Source organism: Rhagoletis zephyria, unplaced genomic scaffold, assembly GCF_001687245.7.
Source record: "Rhagoletis zephyria isolate East Lansing unplaced genomic scaffold, Rhagoletis_zephyria_1.1 Rzeph_scaffold_00476, whole genome shotgun sequence".
NCBI classification, from domain to species: domain Eukaryota; kingdom Metazoa; phylum Arthropoda; class Insecta; order Diptera; family Tephritidae; genus Rhagoletis; species Rhagoletis zephyria.
The window spans coordinates 185,401-205,871 of NW_016157560.1; the positions used below are offsets into that span (position 1 = coordinate 185,401).

The window sequence follows — 20,471 nt, forward strand, 5'->3', positions numbered from 1 at the left end:
TTTTCTGTGCTGTTATCTGCTTGGCTGTGTTATACACATGACGCTTTTGCAGCATGGTATATTATCTAAGTACATATTAACTCCGCCATCAATGCAAAGCTTATCAGGGTAAGCGACTAGTGGATTTGCGCTCGCATACATATAATATCCTCTATTTCTGCCAATTCGATGCTTCCCAGCAAATTTATAGTCAAATTCCTGTTGATTTACTGCTGCTGCGCTGTCTTTGTGATTCCACAATTTGCTTTCGAAATTTCATAGCAAAACGGCAGCCAAAGCATTTGTGTTTTTCTGAATTGCTTTTGCTTTGCTTTCGATATCATATATGCCGAAGTCAAAGCACCGCAAATGCAAATTAAATAAAAATATTACAGCATTTTCAAACCCTGCTTGCGACGCAATTTCAGCTTATGCCTGTCGGTCTTGACAAGAATGTAATCCCTCAAGTTTTAGCTTAACATGGTTCTAGGGATACACCCTGTGATCATGTTACTTTCCAGAAGGTTTCGCGCCCGTTTTTCTGTACATATTTCCATTGGAAAAAATTATAGTTTAAAAAACTAAAACCTCCCTATTATAATTGCCATTCGTACTGTCAGGTATGTAACTTGAGAATAGAAATCGCTGCATCTTTTAGGCGCATCAATATTACATAGTTACATACCGAGTTAATAAGAGGAAGGTAAAAATGCCTCATCTCCGTATGCTAGGTAAATGCTTCCAGAGGTATCTATGCGTCACCAGAATTTTAGTTTATATGGCTTATACCGCTAGCTCTCGTAGCTGGCTACGAGATCGTTTTCATATACCCCCATTTTTCATAGGTTTGGGATTGATTTCATTTACCTCTTTTCCAAGTTCTACGGTGGCACGCTGCATTTTCCAACAAACCCATATTTTTTCACGAGCTTGAGATTGACTTCATATACATACATATATCCATACCAAGTTCCAGAACTCTACCGTAAATACTTCCAGAGATATGCACTATGAAAAATTCGATTTGTATGGGAGGTTCCACACCCCCTTTAGATAACGGTTTTGTTTTAGCCTATAATCATTCTTGGAAGATTTGTGTCCGAAATTTCAAAAAAATCGACATAGCCGGTATGGGCATTGTGACTCCTCAAAGGAAATGAACTAATGATTGCAAAAAATGAAATCAAACGTCGTAGTTGACCAAAAAAGAACATTAGACTTCATTCTCTCAACTTCTCAGAATGTAGAAGAGCTAAGAAATATATAATAAGATAGGATAAATTAAAACAGCCTCCAGAACATTTACCAAAAGACGCCCCTGAACTACAGAAATCAGTTTGATTGAAAATTTGTTTTATCTATTTATTTTATACTTCACTTTTGGGTGTGTCAAAACTTCATCTGAACAATGTGTGTTGCTGGAAAAATTTCGCGGCCCATGGGTCCCAAAGTAAATTCCATTTGCTGTTAAATAGACAAAGACAATATGTATTAAATAACAGATCGAAATGTATAATTTCAGGGTCTGAATTATATCAGAATCATCGTATCCGATATAGAAAACTACATTGTGAAATAATCAGATGATCATGAGGACATTAAAAAAATTTTAAAATATGTTCACTAAAATTGTATTAATATTAAAATAATGATTTGGCAAGTTTTTATCGAATTTAATGTAAAATTTAAACGTTTTTAAGATAAGATATTAATTATTATTAAAAGGTAAATATTAACGCAACTATTTTATTTATAATCCCAAATTAAGAATATAAAATCTCCCACACCAAAAAACTTACAATTGGGTAACGCCGCTTCGAATTTTTCACAATTGAGCAATTGTCAAAAATCTGCTTTTTAATCAAAAAGTTGTTTATTGAAACTACCTTCTTTTTTGTATCATGATATAAAACAACAAGCGGACTCATGCGCAGACTGCGCAGACAGAAATACACAGTAAACCCATCCCTCTTTGTAGCCACAGATAGAAGCAGACTGTTCTAATAGTTCGCGGAAATAATAAACTGAATTACTCTTATAAACCCCTTATTTTTATTATACATATATTATAAAGCGTTAATGAGATTTACAGTACATCAGAACTTATACTTATTAGGTACATAAAAACATATTACAAACTGACTGATATACATATGAGTGTCATGAGTTGAGGGAAACATGGTGTTACTTACAACATATTTATCTTTGTATACAATATTTGAGGTGAAAATATATAAAGAATTAACTTTTTGATTAAATGATTCTTTAACAGAAACAATAATATCTGAGAATCGCCTTACTCCAGAAAAGGCTACATATAACTGTCCATGGGAAAACACAGGGTTAGGTAGCTATAATCCAGCTTTGTCAAGAGTCTGGCCCTGGGCTTTATTAATTGTTATAGCAAAAGCTACTTTTATAGGGAACTGTTTTATTGTCATTTTAAGGGAGTCAACTTAATACGGGGTATGATTGCTGTATGTAATAGTAGTAGAAAAGTACGCAGATTCGGCAATTTGTAGTGAATTTCCTTTTGCGAAGTCTAGTGTATTTGCAGGAAAGTTGGCATTTCAAACGAAATATTAAGAATTGTACGTGAATTGTGTAATTTATTACATCGTTTAAATGTGCTTTATTTGAATATAAAAATAAACATATTGCACAAAAACCTATACTTCTAAATATTTCACACGTACATAAGCTACAATTTTTTAATTTGCAAAGAAGCAACACGGTGCCACGGCTAAGGGAGCTTAGTGTGGCTTAACAATGGTAAATTAAAAACAAAAATAAAGTTACAAATTCCTTTACTTTTTAATATTTTTATTGAGCTTTGTACCACGATTGTTTATTAGGACAAATTGAAAAAGCAACAAAGTCTAAGCGGTAGAAGTCATAGCAGCTATTTCGGAGATCACCTCATCAGACTTCTTTTTTCTAGACTTCAGCAGGGATCGAACCTGCGAATTCGATGTTCAAAGTCAGAAGCGTTAACCACTGAGCTATGTACATCCCGTAAACTCTTGTTGCTAATTCATTTTCCTTATTAAACCAACTACTATCAAGTGCAGCTGATTTGCCGCTATTTAAACTTGACGGCGTGGTTGTTGTTGTCAATTCTACACATCCATTTGCATATTTGCTTTATTGTATAGTTTCAGGCAGGCTCTTCCTAAACAATGTATTTGTTGCCTTTTAAATTTTTCCTAATAAACAATCGTGGTACAAAGCTCAATAAAAATATTAAAAATAAAATGTTAATAAGCCACAATAATATTGACAAACAAAAATTTCTTTATTTCAGAGGTATATTACCTAATAACCACTCAGGGGACCACTGACTTTTCAAATGACACCTCATTAGTGGAATTGCTTACATAGAAAAGTAGAAAAAGGGAGTCTAACAAAAAAAAACACCTTAGAGCAATCCTTACTTCCTTACTAATATTATAAATCCGAAAGTTAGTTTGTTTGTTTGCTACGCTTTCACGCTTTAACTATTCAACCGATGATCATGCAATTTTGTACACTGCCGTTATTTAGCCCAACTTTAAATATAGGATTCATTTAATCTCGATTAGTCAAGAGGAATTTTTCATACTGCATTTCTCAGGAAATATTTTTGGTAGATTACTGGAACTTGGTATGGAGATATAAAAAATCATTCTCTACTCATGGATGAGGGCTGCCACCTTTAAAAAAAATCTAATTCAACTTCAATTGAGGGAGCTATTTATTTGAAAATTATATTAAAAAAATGGATGTCAAGAGGCTTAAAAAAGCTGTAGTTTAATATATTTTTAAAATGGTTGCCACCTGTTTGAAAAGTAAAATTTAAATTAACTATACGCAAGCCATCTGAAGAATTAAGATATGGTTGTCAAACAAAATATTGTTAAGAAACCTTTAGTTTTAAAGATTTGAATAATATTGAAGTCTTTCAAAAGGGTTGCCACCTTTTTAAAAATTCAACTTAATTAGTTTAAATTAAATATTATAATACTAGCAGACCCGGCGAACTTCGTCCCGCACAAAATAATTTTTTATTCACGTTTACGATTTACACTGGCTCGCTCATCGGCTAAGATTATGGTTTGGTGGTCGTTTTCTGCCTTAATTAACCTAACGAAAGTGTTATGTCCGTGATGAAGTTCTTGAAATTCTCTAATTGTATAACATTTCATAGAACGGTTAATCTCATAACGAAATATACTTGAAGAACATTTCCTCTTCACTCCCTTCACGAAAGAAATTTAAGTGAAAATAATTTTTTTTTTAATTGAATTTATTACAGTAAAAGGCGCGCGATGGTTTTGGCGGTTGATTTATCGGTGGTGATTTGAGATTTACCCCTGCACAACTCAACCCTGGTGTCTCCGAATGAAGCTTTAAGGCATAACAATACTGGGAAAAATCACATACATTGGGCCAATCGTAACACATAAAAATTCGATATACTCAATGGTGCAACAGGTTTATTTATTCTGTCAATCAACGCACCTTTTCTAACTTGGCGATTATTCGTAATGACTCCAGCGCCGATACATATTTTGAATATTGGCCAAAGTGGTGCCAACTGGCGGGTGAATTTGTGAATCTACACTATCCAGAGAGTTACTCAAAAACACAAAAAAAATCTTCGTTAAAATCCGTCCGAGCATTAAGGAGGATTTACCCACAAACACGCCTACAGATGAATTATATATACGTTTGTGCGTGCCCTCTTTTTAAATAGACCGTTTTTCTCCCTGAGTATAAGATTGATTTCATATATCTCTCACCAAGTTCCAGTACTCTACCATGAACATACCCAGAGATATTCGGTATAAAAATTCGGTTTTTATGGGAGATTTCACGCCCCCTCTATATATCTAACATTTTTTAGCCTATAATAATCCTTGGGACGTCTGAATCAGATACTGAGCTGTTGCACCTTCTGAACGTGCCCAATAATTTAAATGAATTATGACAATATGGGAATCAATCAAAATGATTTTAAAAGGCGATAATTTCAAAACTACATGTAAAGGGTTTCCATCTGTTTAAAATCTCAATTGTGTTGAAAAAGTATGACAAGTGAGAAGGTTAAGGAAGTTTTAGTGTGAAAATATTTTGAAGAGGGTTAAACCAATTTTAAACGTCCCGCTTTTGAATTGAGTTTTCTTGAAATAAATTTTACTCAATGTAGCACGCAAATATTTCATACACTCAGCGAAGCGGGTGAGAGCGATCTAGTAATATATAAGATTCGTCGATTTAAATAGTTACCTATTTACTGCGTATATTTTTTTTACGAGGAGGGAGCATCGAAAGATTAACCCCGTCAGTATGAGACTTTACCGTTCCCCTCTCCGTACCACCGTCAAAGATTTCGTCGGGATAATAACACTGTGTGACTGCTAAAGTTGTAGTGAAGCACAAAAAATATGCATACTTAAAAATTAAAATACCCCTTCAAGTCTGGATTTAAGGTCTAAAAAAGCGTTTTTCATAGGTTGAGCCTTATAATTGTTCGTAAATTAATTTCTGTTTATCCGATGAAAAATATTTACGTGCATACACGGTAACCGCAACCTTCAGTACGTGCAATTCCTTGATTAATGCAAGTATCTAAAACAATACAACAACAATACCTACAGCATTCTTTGTTTATGCATGCCACACACACTAAACTTAATTTTCTTTCTTTGACTTACCAGTATTCTGGGAAAAGTAAGAAGTGGTGTTTCGGTTAAAGTGATGTGTGATGAGTTTAAAATAAACAAATCAACTTTTATCAGAATTAGTTAAAACGAAAGCAAAAGTAAAGATATAAAAATATAGAATCCGGACTTGAGAAACGGCAAACTTTAAAACAGTGCGAATACCCAAAAGGGTTTACAAAAATGGTTTTGTGTTGAGAGAAAGTACAATGTTCCCATATCTGTCCAATTTATGAAAGCTAAAGTCCGCAAGTTACATAAAAATAACCAACTGAATCTTTTGCCAGACAAGACATACATGGGTCTAGACCATTCCTCGCTTGAGCAAATGCATCTGGAACGCACCAAGTTGTTGTTCTTCTTCTTATTTGGCGCTATAACCGTCAAGCGATTTTTGTCGATTCCAAAATAGTACGCCAGTCGTTTCTCTTCTGTACCAACTGACGTCTATTGGAAATGACAAGTGAAGCCAAGTCCTTCTCCACTTGGTTCCTCCATCGGAGCTGGAGCGCTTCTGTCCATTCGTACTCTATGACCAAGCCTACGGAGCCGCTGAAATATAATTCGCTGCACTATGTCAATGCCGTTGTAAAGCTCATACAACTCACGTTCCGTCGTCTGCGGTGCTTGCCGTAGTCAATGCGTAAGGGCCCACAAATCTTTCCCAAAATCTTTTCCTTCGAAAACTCCAAGAGCCGCCTCATCAGATGTTTTCATTGTCCGTGCGTCCGCGCCATAACAGCACGCGCATGATGAGTGACTTATCGAGAGTGATTTTTGTACTGCTAGAGGACTTTACTTCTCAATTGCTTTGTCAGTCCGAAGTAGCACTTGTTGGCAAGAGTGATTCTCCGTAGAATTTCAAGGCTGACATCTTTATCCGTGTTGATGCTGGTTCTTAAATAAAGGAAGTCGTATACTTTTTCAAACTTGTAACTGTCAATAGTGGCGTGGGTTCCAAGACGCTTGAGGTCTGACTATTTGTAAGATGACAGGAAATACTTCGTTTTGTCCTCGCTTACCACCAGACCTACACGCTTTGCTTCTCTATCTAATTCCACGAAGGCAGAAAAGACGTAGCCCTTATTTCTAACAATAATGCCGATGTCGTCGGCATACTTCAGCAATTGTACGCTCTTGTAAAGTATTCTCCCTGAGCAGTCCAGTTCTGCGACTCATACAACATCAGATTAAAGAAATCACATGAAAGCCATTCACCTTGTCTGAAACCTCGTTTAGTGTCAAACGGTTCGGAGAGGTCCTTCTCAATTCTGACTGAGCTGGTTGTATTGCTCGACGCCATTTTACACAGCCGTATTAGTTTCGCGGGCATACGAAATTCAGACATCACGAAATAAAGACAACTTCTTTTCGTGCTGTCGATAGCGGCTTTGAAACCGACAAATAGAAGGTATGTGTCGATCCGATTCGCACGGGTCTTTTCCAAGTTTTCGCGTATTGCGAATACAAGATCTATGCTTCAGTCTTTCACACAACACGCTCGACAAAATAGTTGGCGCACATGGCGGGGTCGCCTTTCTTGTGGATTGGGCAGAGCACACTTCAATTGCAGTCCAGTCCAGCACGGCAGCTCCAGCTACTTTGTTATTTTTCATAAACATTATCGCTATTCGCACCTCGTCATAGTCAGGCGCTGGGATATCGACTCCATCGTCATCGACTGGGGGCGCGGCCCGTCTTTTCCACTACTTTCAGTGCTGCTGCCATTCAAAAGGATCGAAAAGTGTTCCCTCCATAATTTAAGTAAGCTCTGGACATCGGTCACTAGGTCGCCATGGTTGTCCCTAGAGGAGTTTTGAAACCTTCCGTAAGTCGCTCAACTCTCTAATAAAAATTTCGGGTGTTTTTTCTGTCGGCCAGCATTTCAAGCTCTTCCCACTCAAGTATTTCGAACTCTTCTTATTGTGGCAAATACGTTTAGCTTCCCTCTTCAGTTCCCTATAAAGATTCCACATGGCTCGCGTTGCGCCCGATCGCGGCGTGGTCGTGTAGGTGTCACCTTTTTGCTCTGCAGCTTCTTGACACTCTTCATCGTACCACTGCTCGCGTATGTCGCTTTAGTGAAGAGTGCTCTCTAACAGCAGGTGTGAGAGTCGAGTGGCGAATCAATTGGCCGTGTGTTGAGCTTTTCTTGCATTGTTGGGCGCACATTTTTTTGCCGCACGGAGGCGGGTGCGTATCTTGGGTGCATCAAGATAGTGGTGCGAGTCGAAGCGTCACCCCGTTATCGGACGTTTCGTCATGGAGAATGAATTTTCCAATAGTGGCGCCAGTGATTACTTCCATGCCCACCCTGGCATGACGAGGAAAGCGCTCTTATGTTTTTCCAAGCGCTCATAAAATATATTCTTGGACGGACGGGGCCTTCTCTTCCATCGAGGTATTGGCACATATGAACTAAATGTTGAAGAATCTAGCTTTGGTGCGGATTGTCGCTAGATGTTCGTCCACTAAAGTGAAAGCCAGTATTCGGCGATCGACTCTCTCCCACCACAAATACAACATCGAATTGCTCCTTTACGTGGCAACTATAGTAGACGTTGCAAGGCTCCAGGCTTACCTTGCCTTGCCCCGCCCACCACATTTCTTGTATGGCGGTGATGTCGGCCTTTGGTTCCCGAGCTAATCAACCAGCCGGGCAGAGACACCTTCCCCATTAAGGGTCCGGATGTTCCAGGTGCATACCCTCAAATCGTAGTCCTTTATAAGTTTGCCGTGCTCGTCATTAAAAGTAGGAGGTATCTTACGGGGCATATTTTTTACGTGGCGGGACCTAAACCCAGCGTACACGGGGTTTTACGCCCTCTCACTTTAGCTCGCTCCAAAGTGGGTGTTTGGTCGCTACCCAGAGGATTCTTGAATATAAATAGTGAGCTGCGATTTGAACGGTAAGCACACGAATTCATAGTTCTATATACCAGTGTTGATATTTTAAGGACAATTGTACTTTTTTCAGTAAAATTAGTTTTAAAAAGTACAAAAGTACAATTTACCGTTTTTAAATACAATTTTAACATTTTAACAAAAATGCTGTTTGAACCCAACGCTCTAATCTCCTCTAGAACTTTGATTCTTAGTCCTTTTAAATTTAAGTTATTGTCCGCCTTCACCTGCTTGAAAATATAGTTTGCGTGACAATTCATGCGAGATCCCGCACATGCAGACCGCAAAAAGGACGAAGCATATTTTTATCTGGCATACCGGGTGGTTTTCGAGATCTTGCTTCATTTCATCTGTAATTTTAGTAGTTTGGAACCATTAATTTTCAAAAAAGCAAATATGCAAATTTAGAAAGAGTTAATTACTATTTAAAATAATAAAATGGAGTGGCGGATTTCAGATGTTTGTGAATATGAATGCGTTTGGAATTTCGCGAAAAAAGTATGCTTTTAAATGCCCAGTCAACAAAATTACATCTCGCTTGCGAGAAATGAAGAAGGAGAACGTAAACGAAAATTTCAAGCAGGACATACCTATATATATGGCAATATTAGTGGTGAGCGTTATGGTGATTGCAATTTTTTTTATCACCGGCGGGTGAAATATCACTATTGAAAAAATCTAGTCATCTCATTTTATATGATTTATTTTCATTAATATACACTGATCTATGAACTGTATAATTTTTTTATCGTTATTGCCTTCATCTTTGAATATACAACACGCCACAAAGTGATACGGTCGCCCGGATTGGGCTATTTATTTTATTTTATTATTTTTCAAATTAATTTTAATTATATTTTTATAAAAGTATAGCTCATTGTCTTACAGAAACCATAAAAATAAATCCCGAATTTTTAGAAATTTCGTGGGTAAACATTTTTTCACTTTCTTCCATATAACGAATGTTCGTATTTTATTTTATATAAAAGAAAATGCGCTACATCGTTTCGTTTTTTTTAATTTTGAAATGTGGGTTTCTTTTTGTTAGACAATAAGCTTTACTTTTCTAAAAAAAATTATTAGAATTTATTTGAGAAAAATAAAATAAATAGCCCAAACCGGGTGACTATACCATTTTGTCGGGGATGTAGTTTTATAAATTTGGAATATAACGAAGAGATCACAATGATAAGTTACGTTAAATTCAGCCTACAACAACTGAAGCTTTACAATGAATTGAACAATAAGCATACTGCAGTAGACAAAAAAAATGTTTTTTTTCGGATAAGGGAAAAATAGAGGCAATGTTATTGACGGAAATGGCGAAAAGTAAAATTAAGCTCAAAAAGTTACACTGTTTTCATTAATTTAGTACAATTTAAAATTCTCAAATATCAACACTGCTATATTACTGTATAGTAAACCAAATACCCGGACAAGACGTTATCCAAAATAAAGAATTTAAAAAATAAACTTTTCCGTATACTTTGTCATATTCCTCCGCCATTTTGTAAAACAAACTAACAATCGCTGCTTTTCACCGAAATATTTTCTCTTAAATGATATACATATGTATGTATAAATATGAGGGCGAATTCAGCATTTTGAGTATGCAGATTTTTTACACTCAATTTATGCTAAATATATTTTTTTTGTTTGTTTTGTCACACCGTGTAATAAATAAAAAATTCATTAACAGGCTAACCTAATATTCGCGGCTTGCGTTTTGGTACGCATGCCGTCGAATTTGTTTTTTTGCGTCACCCGAAATTGACTTGCATGCGTTTGCATTTGATTTCATTGAGCGAAACGTCAAATCAAAATGTCACGCAGAACAAAAATTGGAAATTGAGTTAGCTTCATACGCACGCCGTTCAATTTCGGTTAATCTCATACAAGTTGCATGTGCATGAGAAATTTTTGACAATAAATTGGCGGCGTGCGTGAATATTAGGTTAGCCTGTAAGGGCCGTTAACTTATCTATGTATTTTAAAGTATAGTTAAATCGTTAGTTAAATCTAACTACAGAAAATTCTTTGTAATTTCTCTATAGTTAAGTTTAACTAATGATTTAACTATAATTCAAAATAGAAATATTACCTGCTCCTAATATGCTATTTTTATTCTAGAAATTTATGTGCGCTATGTGTTCTCTGCCATCTGCTGTAATTACTTAAGAAGTAAACGTTTGGCTGTTCACCAAACCGGTCTATAGTTTTATCAATAATTTCAGATTGGTTCTGTGATACAGACTTTCGATGTACAGTTAGAAGACATAAATCTAAAAGCAAAGTAATAAACAATTGAACTATAAATTTATTTATTAGTTTACCGTTCAATCCATTTTCGTTCATTGTCGACTGCATCCATTTTTTTACCCTTATTGAATGGAAGTACTTTTAAGATAGCGACAAAAACTTGAAACAGAATCGGATGATCCACATATCCACTTTTTAAATTAATTTACTTATTATAATTTCCTTTATAGTAGGGCTGTGCGATTATTCCATTACTCGAGCAAGTTGGTTAATCAATTATTCGGTTAATCAATTACTCGAGTAATCAAGATTTTGATTACTCAAAACGATGATTAATCGAGTTACTTGAAATATGATTACTCAAAAAAAATAATTTTGCTCGTAATAGAGTTTGCTTTGGAAAATGCTTATTTTCTTTTTTACATTCTGTGTATGAAAAAAAAATTTTGTTTTAATTTTTGAAAACAGAAACGTTGTTTTCAAAGTATCAAGGAACTTTAACTAATTTATACATATGTAAAGAGTTGAAATGTTGATTACTCATTTTACTCGAAATGTTGATTAATCATAAAGCATTTTACTCTAATATTTTTGTTTTTGGTTAATCAAAAATCTTGATTACTCGAGTAACTGAACGTTTGAGTAATCATAATTTCCAATTAATTGAATAATTGAGTTATTTACTTTATGATTAATTAAAATTTTGAGTAATCAATTAATCGCACAGCCCTACTATATAGTATATACATAGGAAAAAACTTGAAAGTTAGGCCGCAATTATCGAGCTAGCATTTCCTGGTACTATTTTTGAAAATATAGGAAACAATTTGGAAGTGATGGAAGAGTGGCATTTGCGCCTACCTGGCTACGCCCATGGCTCGCTTGCTCCTTCAGAGACCTCTAATAAAATTTAGCGAGTAGTTTTTCGTAAAATATTTTAGTATATTGACTTTATCTCTTGTGAGAGAACAGTTTATGGTTTAAAATTTTTCACAAAAATATAGCTCGCTTGCTCCTTCTATAAATCTCTAAAGACCAGAATTATAACTGAACATTATTTAATATTATTTTAATTTAAAGCCGTAAAGAACTATACTGGCACTACCCCAAATTTAGATAAAAGCCTAGAAAAATGTCCTGCCTAACATTTCAACATAAAATAAAGATTGTTTTTTAAACCTTAGCATTTGAATTACATTAATCAGCATGGCTTTGTAACAGAAAGATCTACAGTAAAAAAATTCTCGGGTTTCTCTGACGACTGTTCCGCTAATTTTCAAAATAAATATTAGGTAGATATTATCAATACGTAAAATTCGAATAGCTAAACTTTCCAATATAGATGTTCATTCTGTTTGTTTGCAGTGAATTAAGCAATACTTGGGTGGGAGAAATAGTTCATTTGTGATTATACCCGATCATTTGTGCCGATCTCTGGTTCTCAGAGAAGCATACTGAGTCCGCTAGATATTATATTATTCGTTAATAATAGAGCTTTCGACCGATAAGTATTTAATGTATGTTTATGATCAAAAAATATACTCAGTAATAAGAAACGTTAATGACTCAGCTATACTCCAAGGTGTGCTGAAAAATTTTAAGCTTAAGCTTTACTTGTGCTGAATTATTATCAAATAAATTACACCCCTATTCTGCAACTCTTTCGTACTCGGATTTTGCTACGAACCGTAGAAATAGTATGCTGCTATCCGAATCGTATTTTCGAATTTTCGAAATTCGTAACAATGGCATGCCTAAAAACGAACGAGTAAGCTTTTTTGCGTAATTTTGTACGAAAACAATTCTGTGTCGGAGGCGAAATAAAATATGTAAATCGATGTGTGTTTGCAAGAAATATTGGTGATGTTCATTTAAACAGATAAATTTGCCTTTCGCATATATGGACGTATATTTTTATCCACTGCTTTATATAAACAAGCCAAAAAAATATTTGTTGCCCCTTATCGAGAAACTTGGGTCCGGTTTAGTTAATGTACAACGATTTTCAATTGTTGTGTCCAAACGCATAACCCGAGTCCAAAAACTTTAACATACACGTGTAATCAAAGGAATCACATTTTATTTAAGATAAATGTTTCAAATTTCCTACCACTAGCTTATTAATAAACTCGGTTTGCACTATGCACTTTTTTGCAAGTTTCGACGTGGATTCTGCGCAAAAATACTGGGGACGGCGTGGCCGGAGTGATATGCACAAGAAATGTTGTATACCTTTGACATGCGGAAGCCCCACTTCCCCGCAACACAGAAAGGAGAATTCTACTTAGTAAGGGTTATAATCCCTAAGCGCGGCCGAAGGCAGACGCAAGCGCAACAGGTGGTGGACCTAACAAAGTGCATGTTTTCAATGGAACTGGANCTTTTCCGGCAACACAGAAAGGAGAATTCTACTTAGTAAGGGTTATAATCCCTAAGCGCGGCCGAAGGCAGACGCAAGCGCAACAGGTGGTGGACCTAACAAAGTGCATGTTTTCAATGGAACTGGATTGAGAACCAGAGCTTCAGGCATAGGAGGAGTTCTGGCTTGTGGTTCAACAATTCAACCAGAAGCTGACATAGATGCGCTCATGGTTACTATGCCCGACAGCTCCGCATACCTTTGTGAATCCATTGCCATAGCGCCCTCTTACTCTTACATCAGAATCCATAATTTTCCTCGAAATATGTAAAATTAACCAATTTTACAATAAACAAGCACATGATGAGTGTTTTTTTAATTCCTTTCCACTTTGTTTTCCTTCATTCAGCTATCTTCGAAAAACAACTGATAGCTGGCAATGCAGCACATGTTTCCGCAAGGGTTGCAGCATGTGGATTTTTCGTTTTTCGTAGCGTAGCTACGAATTACGAACATTCGGGTTCTAGAATAAGGGGATTAATCTAAACTCCAGGATTTAATCCGTTTCTCATACAGTATATCATCTAGTTTTTTGGACTCGGTAAATGAGATGGGGTTTACTTGAATGCAATATTTAGCTTCGTCACACATATCTCTAAATCTTTTTAATTATTGTTTTCGTCAGCCAAAATAGCGCGTCTTGGGCCTCATGTATAAAAAGTGAGCTTAAGCTCCGAATCGCTTTTCAGTACAAATTCGTGAGCTTGAGTTCACTCCATTATAGCAAAAATTGAGTCTGAGCTTAAGCTCGCTTTTTATGCATGAAGTCCATTGTAAGCTCCAAATTTGAATATTATGTTTATTTGGAGGCCTTACCACCAAATCCATATTAATTGATTGGAATCAGTTCAAAATGTGTTTACTCGGTTTGTCTTGCGTTCCATATTTCAGAACCTTTACCTACTTATTATTCACGTTGTCAGTTGGTTAATGTAATGTCTTTGCATAACAGATGGAATTTTTGTCAATCTCCTTTTTGTTCGACATTGTCTCTGGCTCTGTTGACTGTTCCTCTCTTCTGGTTACAATTAGTTTTGCTGTGCCTAGTAGACTCTTACGTCCCAAACATTTATTGTTGACATTTGCAGAACTGTATACAGCTTTAATGCCCCAATTAACAGAACACCTTATGAACTGAATAAGTTCCAGTGATGGGCACACCTAAATACTTTTGTACTTAAAGTACCACTTTGGGTACTAAATACACAAATACTTAGTATTTTGAGATGACTAAATACCCAATTACTATTTACTTAGGTATTTAGGAGCTGCTAAATACCCAAGTACTCTTTACTTAGGTATTTAGGAGCTGCTAAATACCCAAGTACTATTTACTTAGGTATTTAGGATCTGCTAAATACCCAAGTACTATTTACTTAGGTATTTAGGAGCTGCTAAATAACCAAGTACTATTTACTTAGGTATTTAGGTGGTGCTAAATACTCAAGTAAAAAGTATTTAGGTATTTAGGAGCTATTAGATATTAAAGTAAGAAAAACTAGAGTATTTAGGAGCAGCTAGATACCAAAGTACAAAAAACGAAAGTATTTAGCAGGCGCTAAATACTCTGGTCCAAAGTACTCAGGTACCTTGGGGATACAAAATACTTTCACTAAAGTACCAAGGTATTTTAGTCGATGACTAAATACTTTCAAACTAAATACTGTATAGTTTAGGAGAAATTTAGAGAATTAACACCTCAACTTACTTTACCACAACCCACTTCACCTCTCCTCAAATCAACTCACCACATACCAACTGACCACATCTCACCTAAACTCACCACACCCCCTACTGGTACACCAAAATCCGCCAAATCTTAACCCACCACAGTTGAACTCATCACGCTCGTTCTCACCACACCTCACCTAAACTCACCACACCTCAATTTGGGAACTGTTTCTGGATTTGAGAGATACTTCAGACTAAATCAGGATTTAGAAGACCATTTCGGAGTTTTCGGGACTATTTTGGGATTTTCGAAGCTATTTCGTAATTCTTTAGGGATTCCCGGAAACTGTTTAAGATTTTCGGGATTTTCGAAACGACTTTCAAAATATTTAGGGATTTTTGGGACTTTCGAGATTCTCGGAGTAAATAGCGGGACATTCGGCAGTATTTCGATATTCTCAGAATTGTTGGGACTTCTAGACTATTTTTGGATTTTTAGGATTAATTTCTAGTTTTTGGGACTTTCGGGACTGTTTCCGGATTGTTGGGACTTTCGGGATTCTCCGACCTAATATCGGGATATTCGGGCCTAATTTCGAAATTTTTGTGACTTATATCGGACTTTTGGGACTATTTCCAGATTTTTGGAACTTATTTTGGATTAATGGGGTTTTCGGGATTCTCGGGAATAATTTCGGGACTGTTGGGACTTTCGGGACTATTTAGGGATTTTTGGGGCGCGTGTGATTGTCGGGAGTAATTTAGGTATTGGTGGGACTTTCGAGACTATTTCCAAATTTTTGGGACTTATTTAAGATTTTTGGAACTTTCGGGTGTATTTAGAGATTGTCGGGAGTATTTTCGGGGTTTTTGGGATTTTTGGCTGTATTTCGAAATTTTTGGGACTTTCGGCCCTATTTCGGGATTCTCGGAACTGATTTTGGGACTTTTGGGATTTTCAGGAGTATTTCGGAATTTTTGGGACTTATTTAGGAATTTTGGTACTTTAAGAACTAATTCAGGATTTTTGAGACGTATTTCGGATATTTGGGCCTATTTCGGGATGCTCGGAACTATTTTCGGGATTTTTGGGGCTTTCGGGAGTATATCGATTTTTTTGGGACTAATATTGGATTTTTGGAACTTTCGGGATCGTTTCGGGATTTTCAGGAGTATTTCGAGATTTTTGGAAATAGTCCCAAATAAACGAAATAAGTCCCCGATATCCCGAAATACTCCCGAAGATCCTAAATATCCCGAAATTATTCTAGAGAATCCCGAAAACCCTAGAATTCCGAAATAGGTCCCAAAAATCTGGAAATAGTTCCGAGCATCCCGAAATAGTCCCGAAAGTCCCAAAAATCCGAAGTAAGTCCCAAAAATCCCGAATTAGTTCCCAAAGTCCCAAAATTCCTAAATAAGTCCCAAAAATCTCGCAATGGTCCCGAAAGTCCCACAAATGGAGAAATAGTCCCAAAAGTCCCAAAAATCCGAAATTATTTCCAAAAATCTCGAAATACTCCTGAAAATCCCGAAGTGATCCCGAAAGTTCCAAAAATCCAAAATTTGTCCCAAAAAAATCGATATACTCCCGAAAGCCCGAAAAATCTTGAAAATATTAGTTCTTAAAGTACCAAAATTCCTAAATAAGTCCCAAAAATCTCGAAATGGTCCCGAAAGTCCACAAATGGAGAAATAGTCCCGAAAGTCCCAAAAATCCGGAAATAGGTCCCAAAAGTCCCGAATTAGTTCTCAAAATCCCAAAAGTCCTAAATTAATCCCAAGAATGAAAAAAGTCCCAAAAATCCGAAATTAGTTCAAAAAATCCCGAAATACTCTTGAAAACCCTGAAATGGTCTTGAAAGTCTCAAAAATCCAAAAAAGACCCAAAAAATCGATATGCTCCCGAAAGCCCCAAAAATTCCAAAATTAGTCCCAAAAATACCGAAATCTGTTCCGACAATTACGAAATAGTCCCGATAGTCCCAAAAATCCTTAAATAGTTTGGAAAGTCCCATAGCTCCTAAATTAATCCCAAAAATCCCAAAAGTCCCAAAAATCCAAAACAAAGTCCCAATAGTCCCAAAAATCTGGAAATACACTCGAAAATCTGAAATTATTCCCGAGAAACCCGAAATAGTCCCGAAAGTCCCAAAAATCTGGAAATAGACCCGGAAGTCCCAAAAATACCGAAATTACTCCCGACAATCCCTAAATAGTATCGAAAGTCCCAAAAATTCAAAATGAGTTCCAAAAATCCAAAAACAGTCCCGGAGTCCCAAAAATCCCGCAAGTCACAAAAATCCCGAAATGAGTCCCCAAAATACGGATTTTAGTTCCGAGAATCTCGAAAGTCCCAAAAATTCAAAATGAGTTCCAAAAATCCAAAAACAGTCCCGGAGTCCCAAAAATCCCGCAAGTCACAAAAATCCCGAAATGAGTCCCCAAAATACGGATTTTAGTTCCGAGAATCCCAAAATCTCAAACAAAGTTTCCGGGAATCCCTAAAGAATTACGAAATAGCTTCGAAAATCCCGAAATATTCCCGAAAACCCCGAAATAGTCTCGAAAATTCTGATTTAGTCTGAAGAATCTCTAAAATCCCGAAATAGATCCCCAATTAAGGTGTGGTGAGTGGATTTGCGGAGAGGTGAAGTGAGTTGTGGTAAAGTAAGTTGAGGTGAGTGTAAGGTGAGGTGTCAATTCTCTAAATTTCTCCTAAACTATACAGTATTTAGTTTGAAAGTATTTAGCCATCGACTAAATACCTTGGTACTTTAGTGAAAGTATTTTGCATCCCCAAGGTACCTGAGTACTTTGGACCAGAGTATTTAGCGCCTGCTAAATACTTCCGTTTTTTGTACTTTTGTATCTAGCAGTTCCTAAATACTCAAGTTTTTCTTACTTTAATATCTAATAGCTCCTAAATACTTAAATACTTTTTACTTGAGTATTTAGCAGCTCCTAGATACCTAAGTAAATAGTACTTGGGTATTTAGCAGCTCCTAAATACCTAAGTAAATAGTACTTTGGTATTTACAACAACACAAAATACCTAAATACTTTTGTACTTAGTACTTAATACTTAGTAAATACAATTTTGCCCATCACTGATAAGTTCTTCGTTTCTTTGCACTTATATCTCTCCCAAATTTAGCTTAAAACTCAATTAAAATCATACAATATCGCTTTTGTACTTCAAGAGGATTTATCCATAAAATTACATGTAAAATGATTTTAAGTCTCAAATTTGACCAACCTTGAATACTAACGTTTGGCATTTATTTCGTTGAGGTTTGTTTGTTTAATTCTTTATTTTCTTATAACATTCTTGAAAAATACATGTAAGATACACTTCATGTGAAGAACTTATATAAGAAAATAGTTTATGGCAAATTTATTCAGTTTAATAGAACAGTGTTAATGCCATTTCTTGCATTGTAAATAATTCAATATTCAATATTGTTCTAAAGTGGTTGTTGCCGAATATGATCCAATGTTTTGTAATTATTCTCTTTATTTATCATCAAAACAGCCGCTGCCGTCTGACCAGTAATCTGTGTGAGGGCGACGAATGCTACAGCAAACCCTCCGCCTACACGTATAATTTTATTACTCTAGTCTCCAAACTTAGCATACCCCCGGAAGGTAGAATCATTTTTAGTCTCCGCGGGCCACTTTGGTACGATGACATCGACTTTGACTTGAAGATAATTAAAATCCAAGCCGCGGCGAATATCGAGAAAGCTTCGGACAATCACTTTGAGTTAGTATCATAAACCGATTTCTTATGAGATTTTTTCCTTACAACGAGTCAGTAATATTCCCTACTTTCTAGCACCATAAAGGGCAAGCATGAAGTGCACCTGCAGTTGAAGCGTTCCTTGGAGGGACCGCAGGATATCGAGATGGAACTGAGTATGACAGTATTCACAAATGGCATGCCTCGCGGCAAAAGTGTTGCCAAAGTATTTATATTAGTGTCTCAGTATACATTCTAAATTGAGAATAAGTACATGTATACTTGTTTGCTTGCATGTTTAGGGACATGAAATTTAATGTGGCTTGTTGCATATACATATGTATCTACATAGTATGTACTACATACATATTTATGCACATATTTATGTAAAAATGCATATAAAAAGTTAAGCAAATAAGTGCAGGGATTAGTTCCAGCGTTTTATGATGCGTTTTATAGTTGTTAGGTTTCATTTTGTGTTCGGTTTGTTACTTTCCTTAAAACGGTCGAGTCTTATCGAAGAACCACTACTAGATACAACTTTTTTTTAAATTTAGTTAATTATTTTTGAAAAATCTAAAGATTTGTACATACTTCTTCTAGTTTTTTTAAACAGCAGACCGATGTTCGTATCGCTGGTTGCTAGAAGAACGTTAAGTAAAAACATTAAGATATCGGCTTTTAAGTTTTTAGACAATAGCTAAAAGTTATAACGACACTTAAATTAAAAGTCAGTCCAGAAGAAATTTTTGGCATTTTCTTCATTGCACGGTGCTACAAAAAATTAAAACTCCCTAAATAAAATTTAGCATCGAGTACAACATGAAAAAATGTTTCTTACAGTTCCTGAACCCGTTATACTTATCAATTAACAGCTTGACCATTTTTCATCCGTTTATAATATATATATATTAAACAGCGAATTTATGGGCCTTTGAATTGATGTTAAACAATTGGGCAATTCACAAGGTGTCGTATTTGTCGTGTTTGTCGTGAAGTCATGATATTTCATGACAGTTGTAAAAATGTTGTTATTGTTTTGTGAAGAAAAATAACACATGACGATACAACTCTGCAACCTATGTTTATTCGGTGTTATGTGAGGTTAAGTGCTGAGATATAATAAATAATCGTAACAGGTGTTCACAACCGTCGTGTTTTAACACAACTTTTGTTAGGAAAATATAATTTCACAACACCTTGTGAATCCCCCAAATATATTGTTAGACTTAGCTTGTTGGGAGTTTTCATCGGATAAATTAATAAACCCTATTTTTCTTAATTTGTTCAAATTTGTCCTTTGATAATTTAAACAAGTAAACAGTCTAAGTTCGGGTGGAGTCGAATATTAAATACCCGGCGCAAGTATTAAATATAGTTTTTAGCCTTTCTGAAAACTACCGTTACATGGTAGAAGAGTGATTTTACCCCTATTTCTAACAATTTCGATAGTATGTTCAGTTATAATTAATGAGATAAACTTATATAGCTAGATTTGGGCGGTATTACGCCCACTTTCCAAAATTCTATTGTAGTGTTACTTCTTTTCAAGGGATTGTTGTTAGTATCAATTTTGAGTAAATTAGCGGCCATAAATTTCGAAACATCGAAGTTTCAAGAATTTCTGAAGTCCGATTTCAATCATTTTTACCGTTTTGGTTTTGTGTGGTAAGCGAAATAATCGTACCAAGTTTGGTACAAATTGATCGAACGGTTACCGAAATATACACCCTTGGTCACAAGTGGGCGGGGCCACGCCCATTTTCCAAAATTTTATCATAAACGTGTTTTTCCT

General features: G+C 35.8%; 1 protein-coding gene across 6 annotated transcripts in view; it reads left to right on the forward strand.

The window, feature by feature from the left end:
• The window catches only part of LOC108359840 (fibulin-2), a 126,755-nt gene extending 107,056 nt beyond the window's left edge, over positions 1-19,699 (forward strand). For all 6 annotated transcript variants that reach the window (XM_017611906.1, XM_017611907.1, XM_017611911.1 and 3 more), the window contains 2 exons: positions 18,470-18,700; positions 18,773-19,699. In XM_017611906.1, coding sequence (XP_017467395.1) covers positions 18,470-18,700; positions 18,773-18,935 — 394 coding nt within the window. In that variant the 3' untranslated portion in view covers positions 18,936-19,699. The remainder of the gene's footprint in view (positions 1-18,469; positions 18,701-18,772) is intronic.
• The last annotated feature ends 772 nt before the right edge of the window (positions 19,700-20,471 follow it).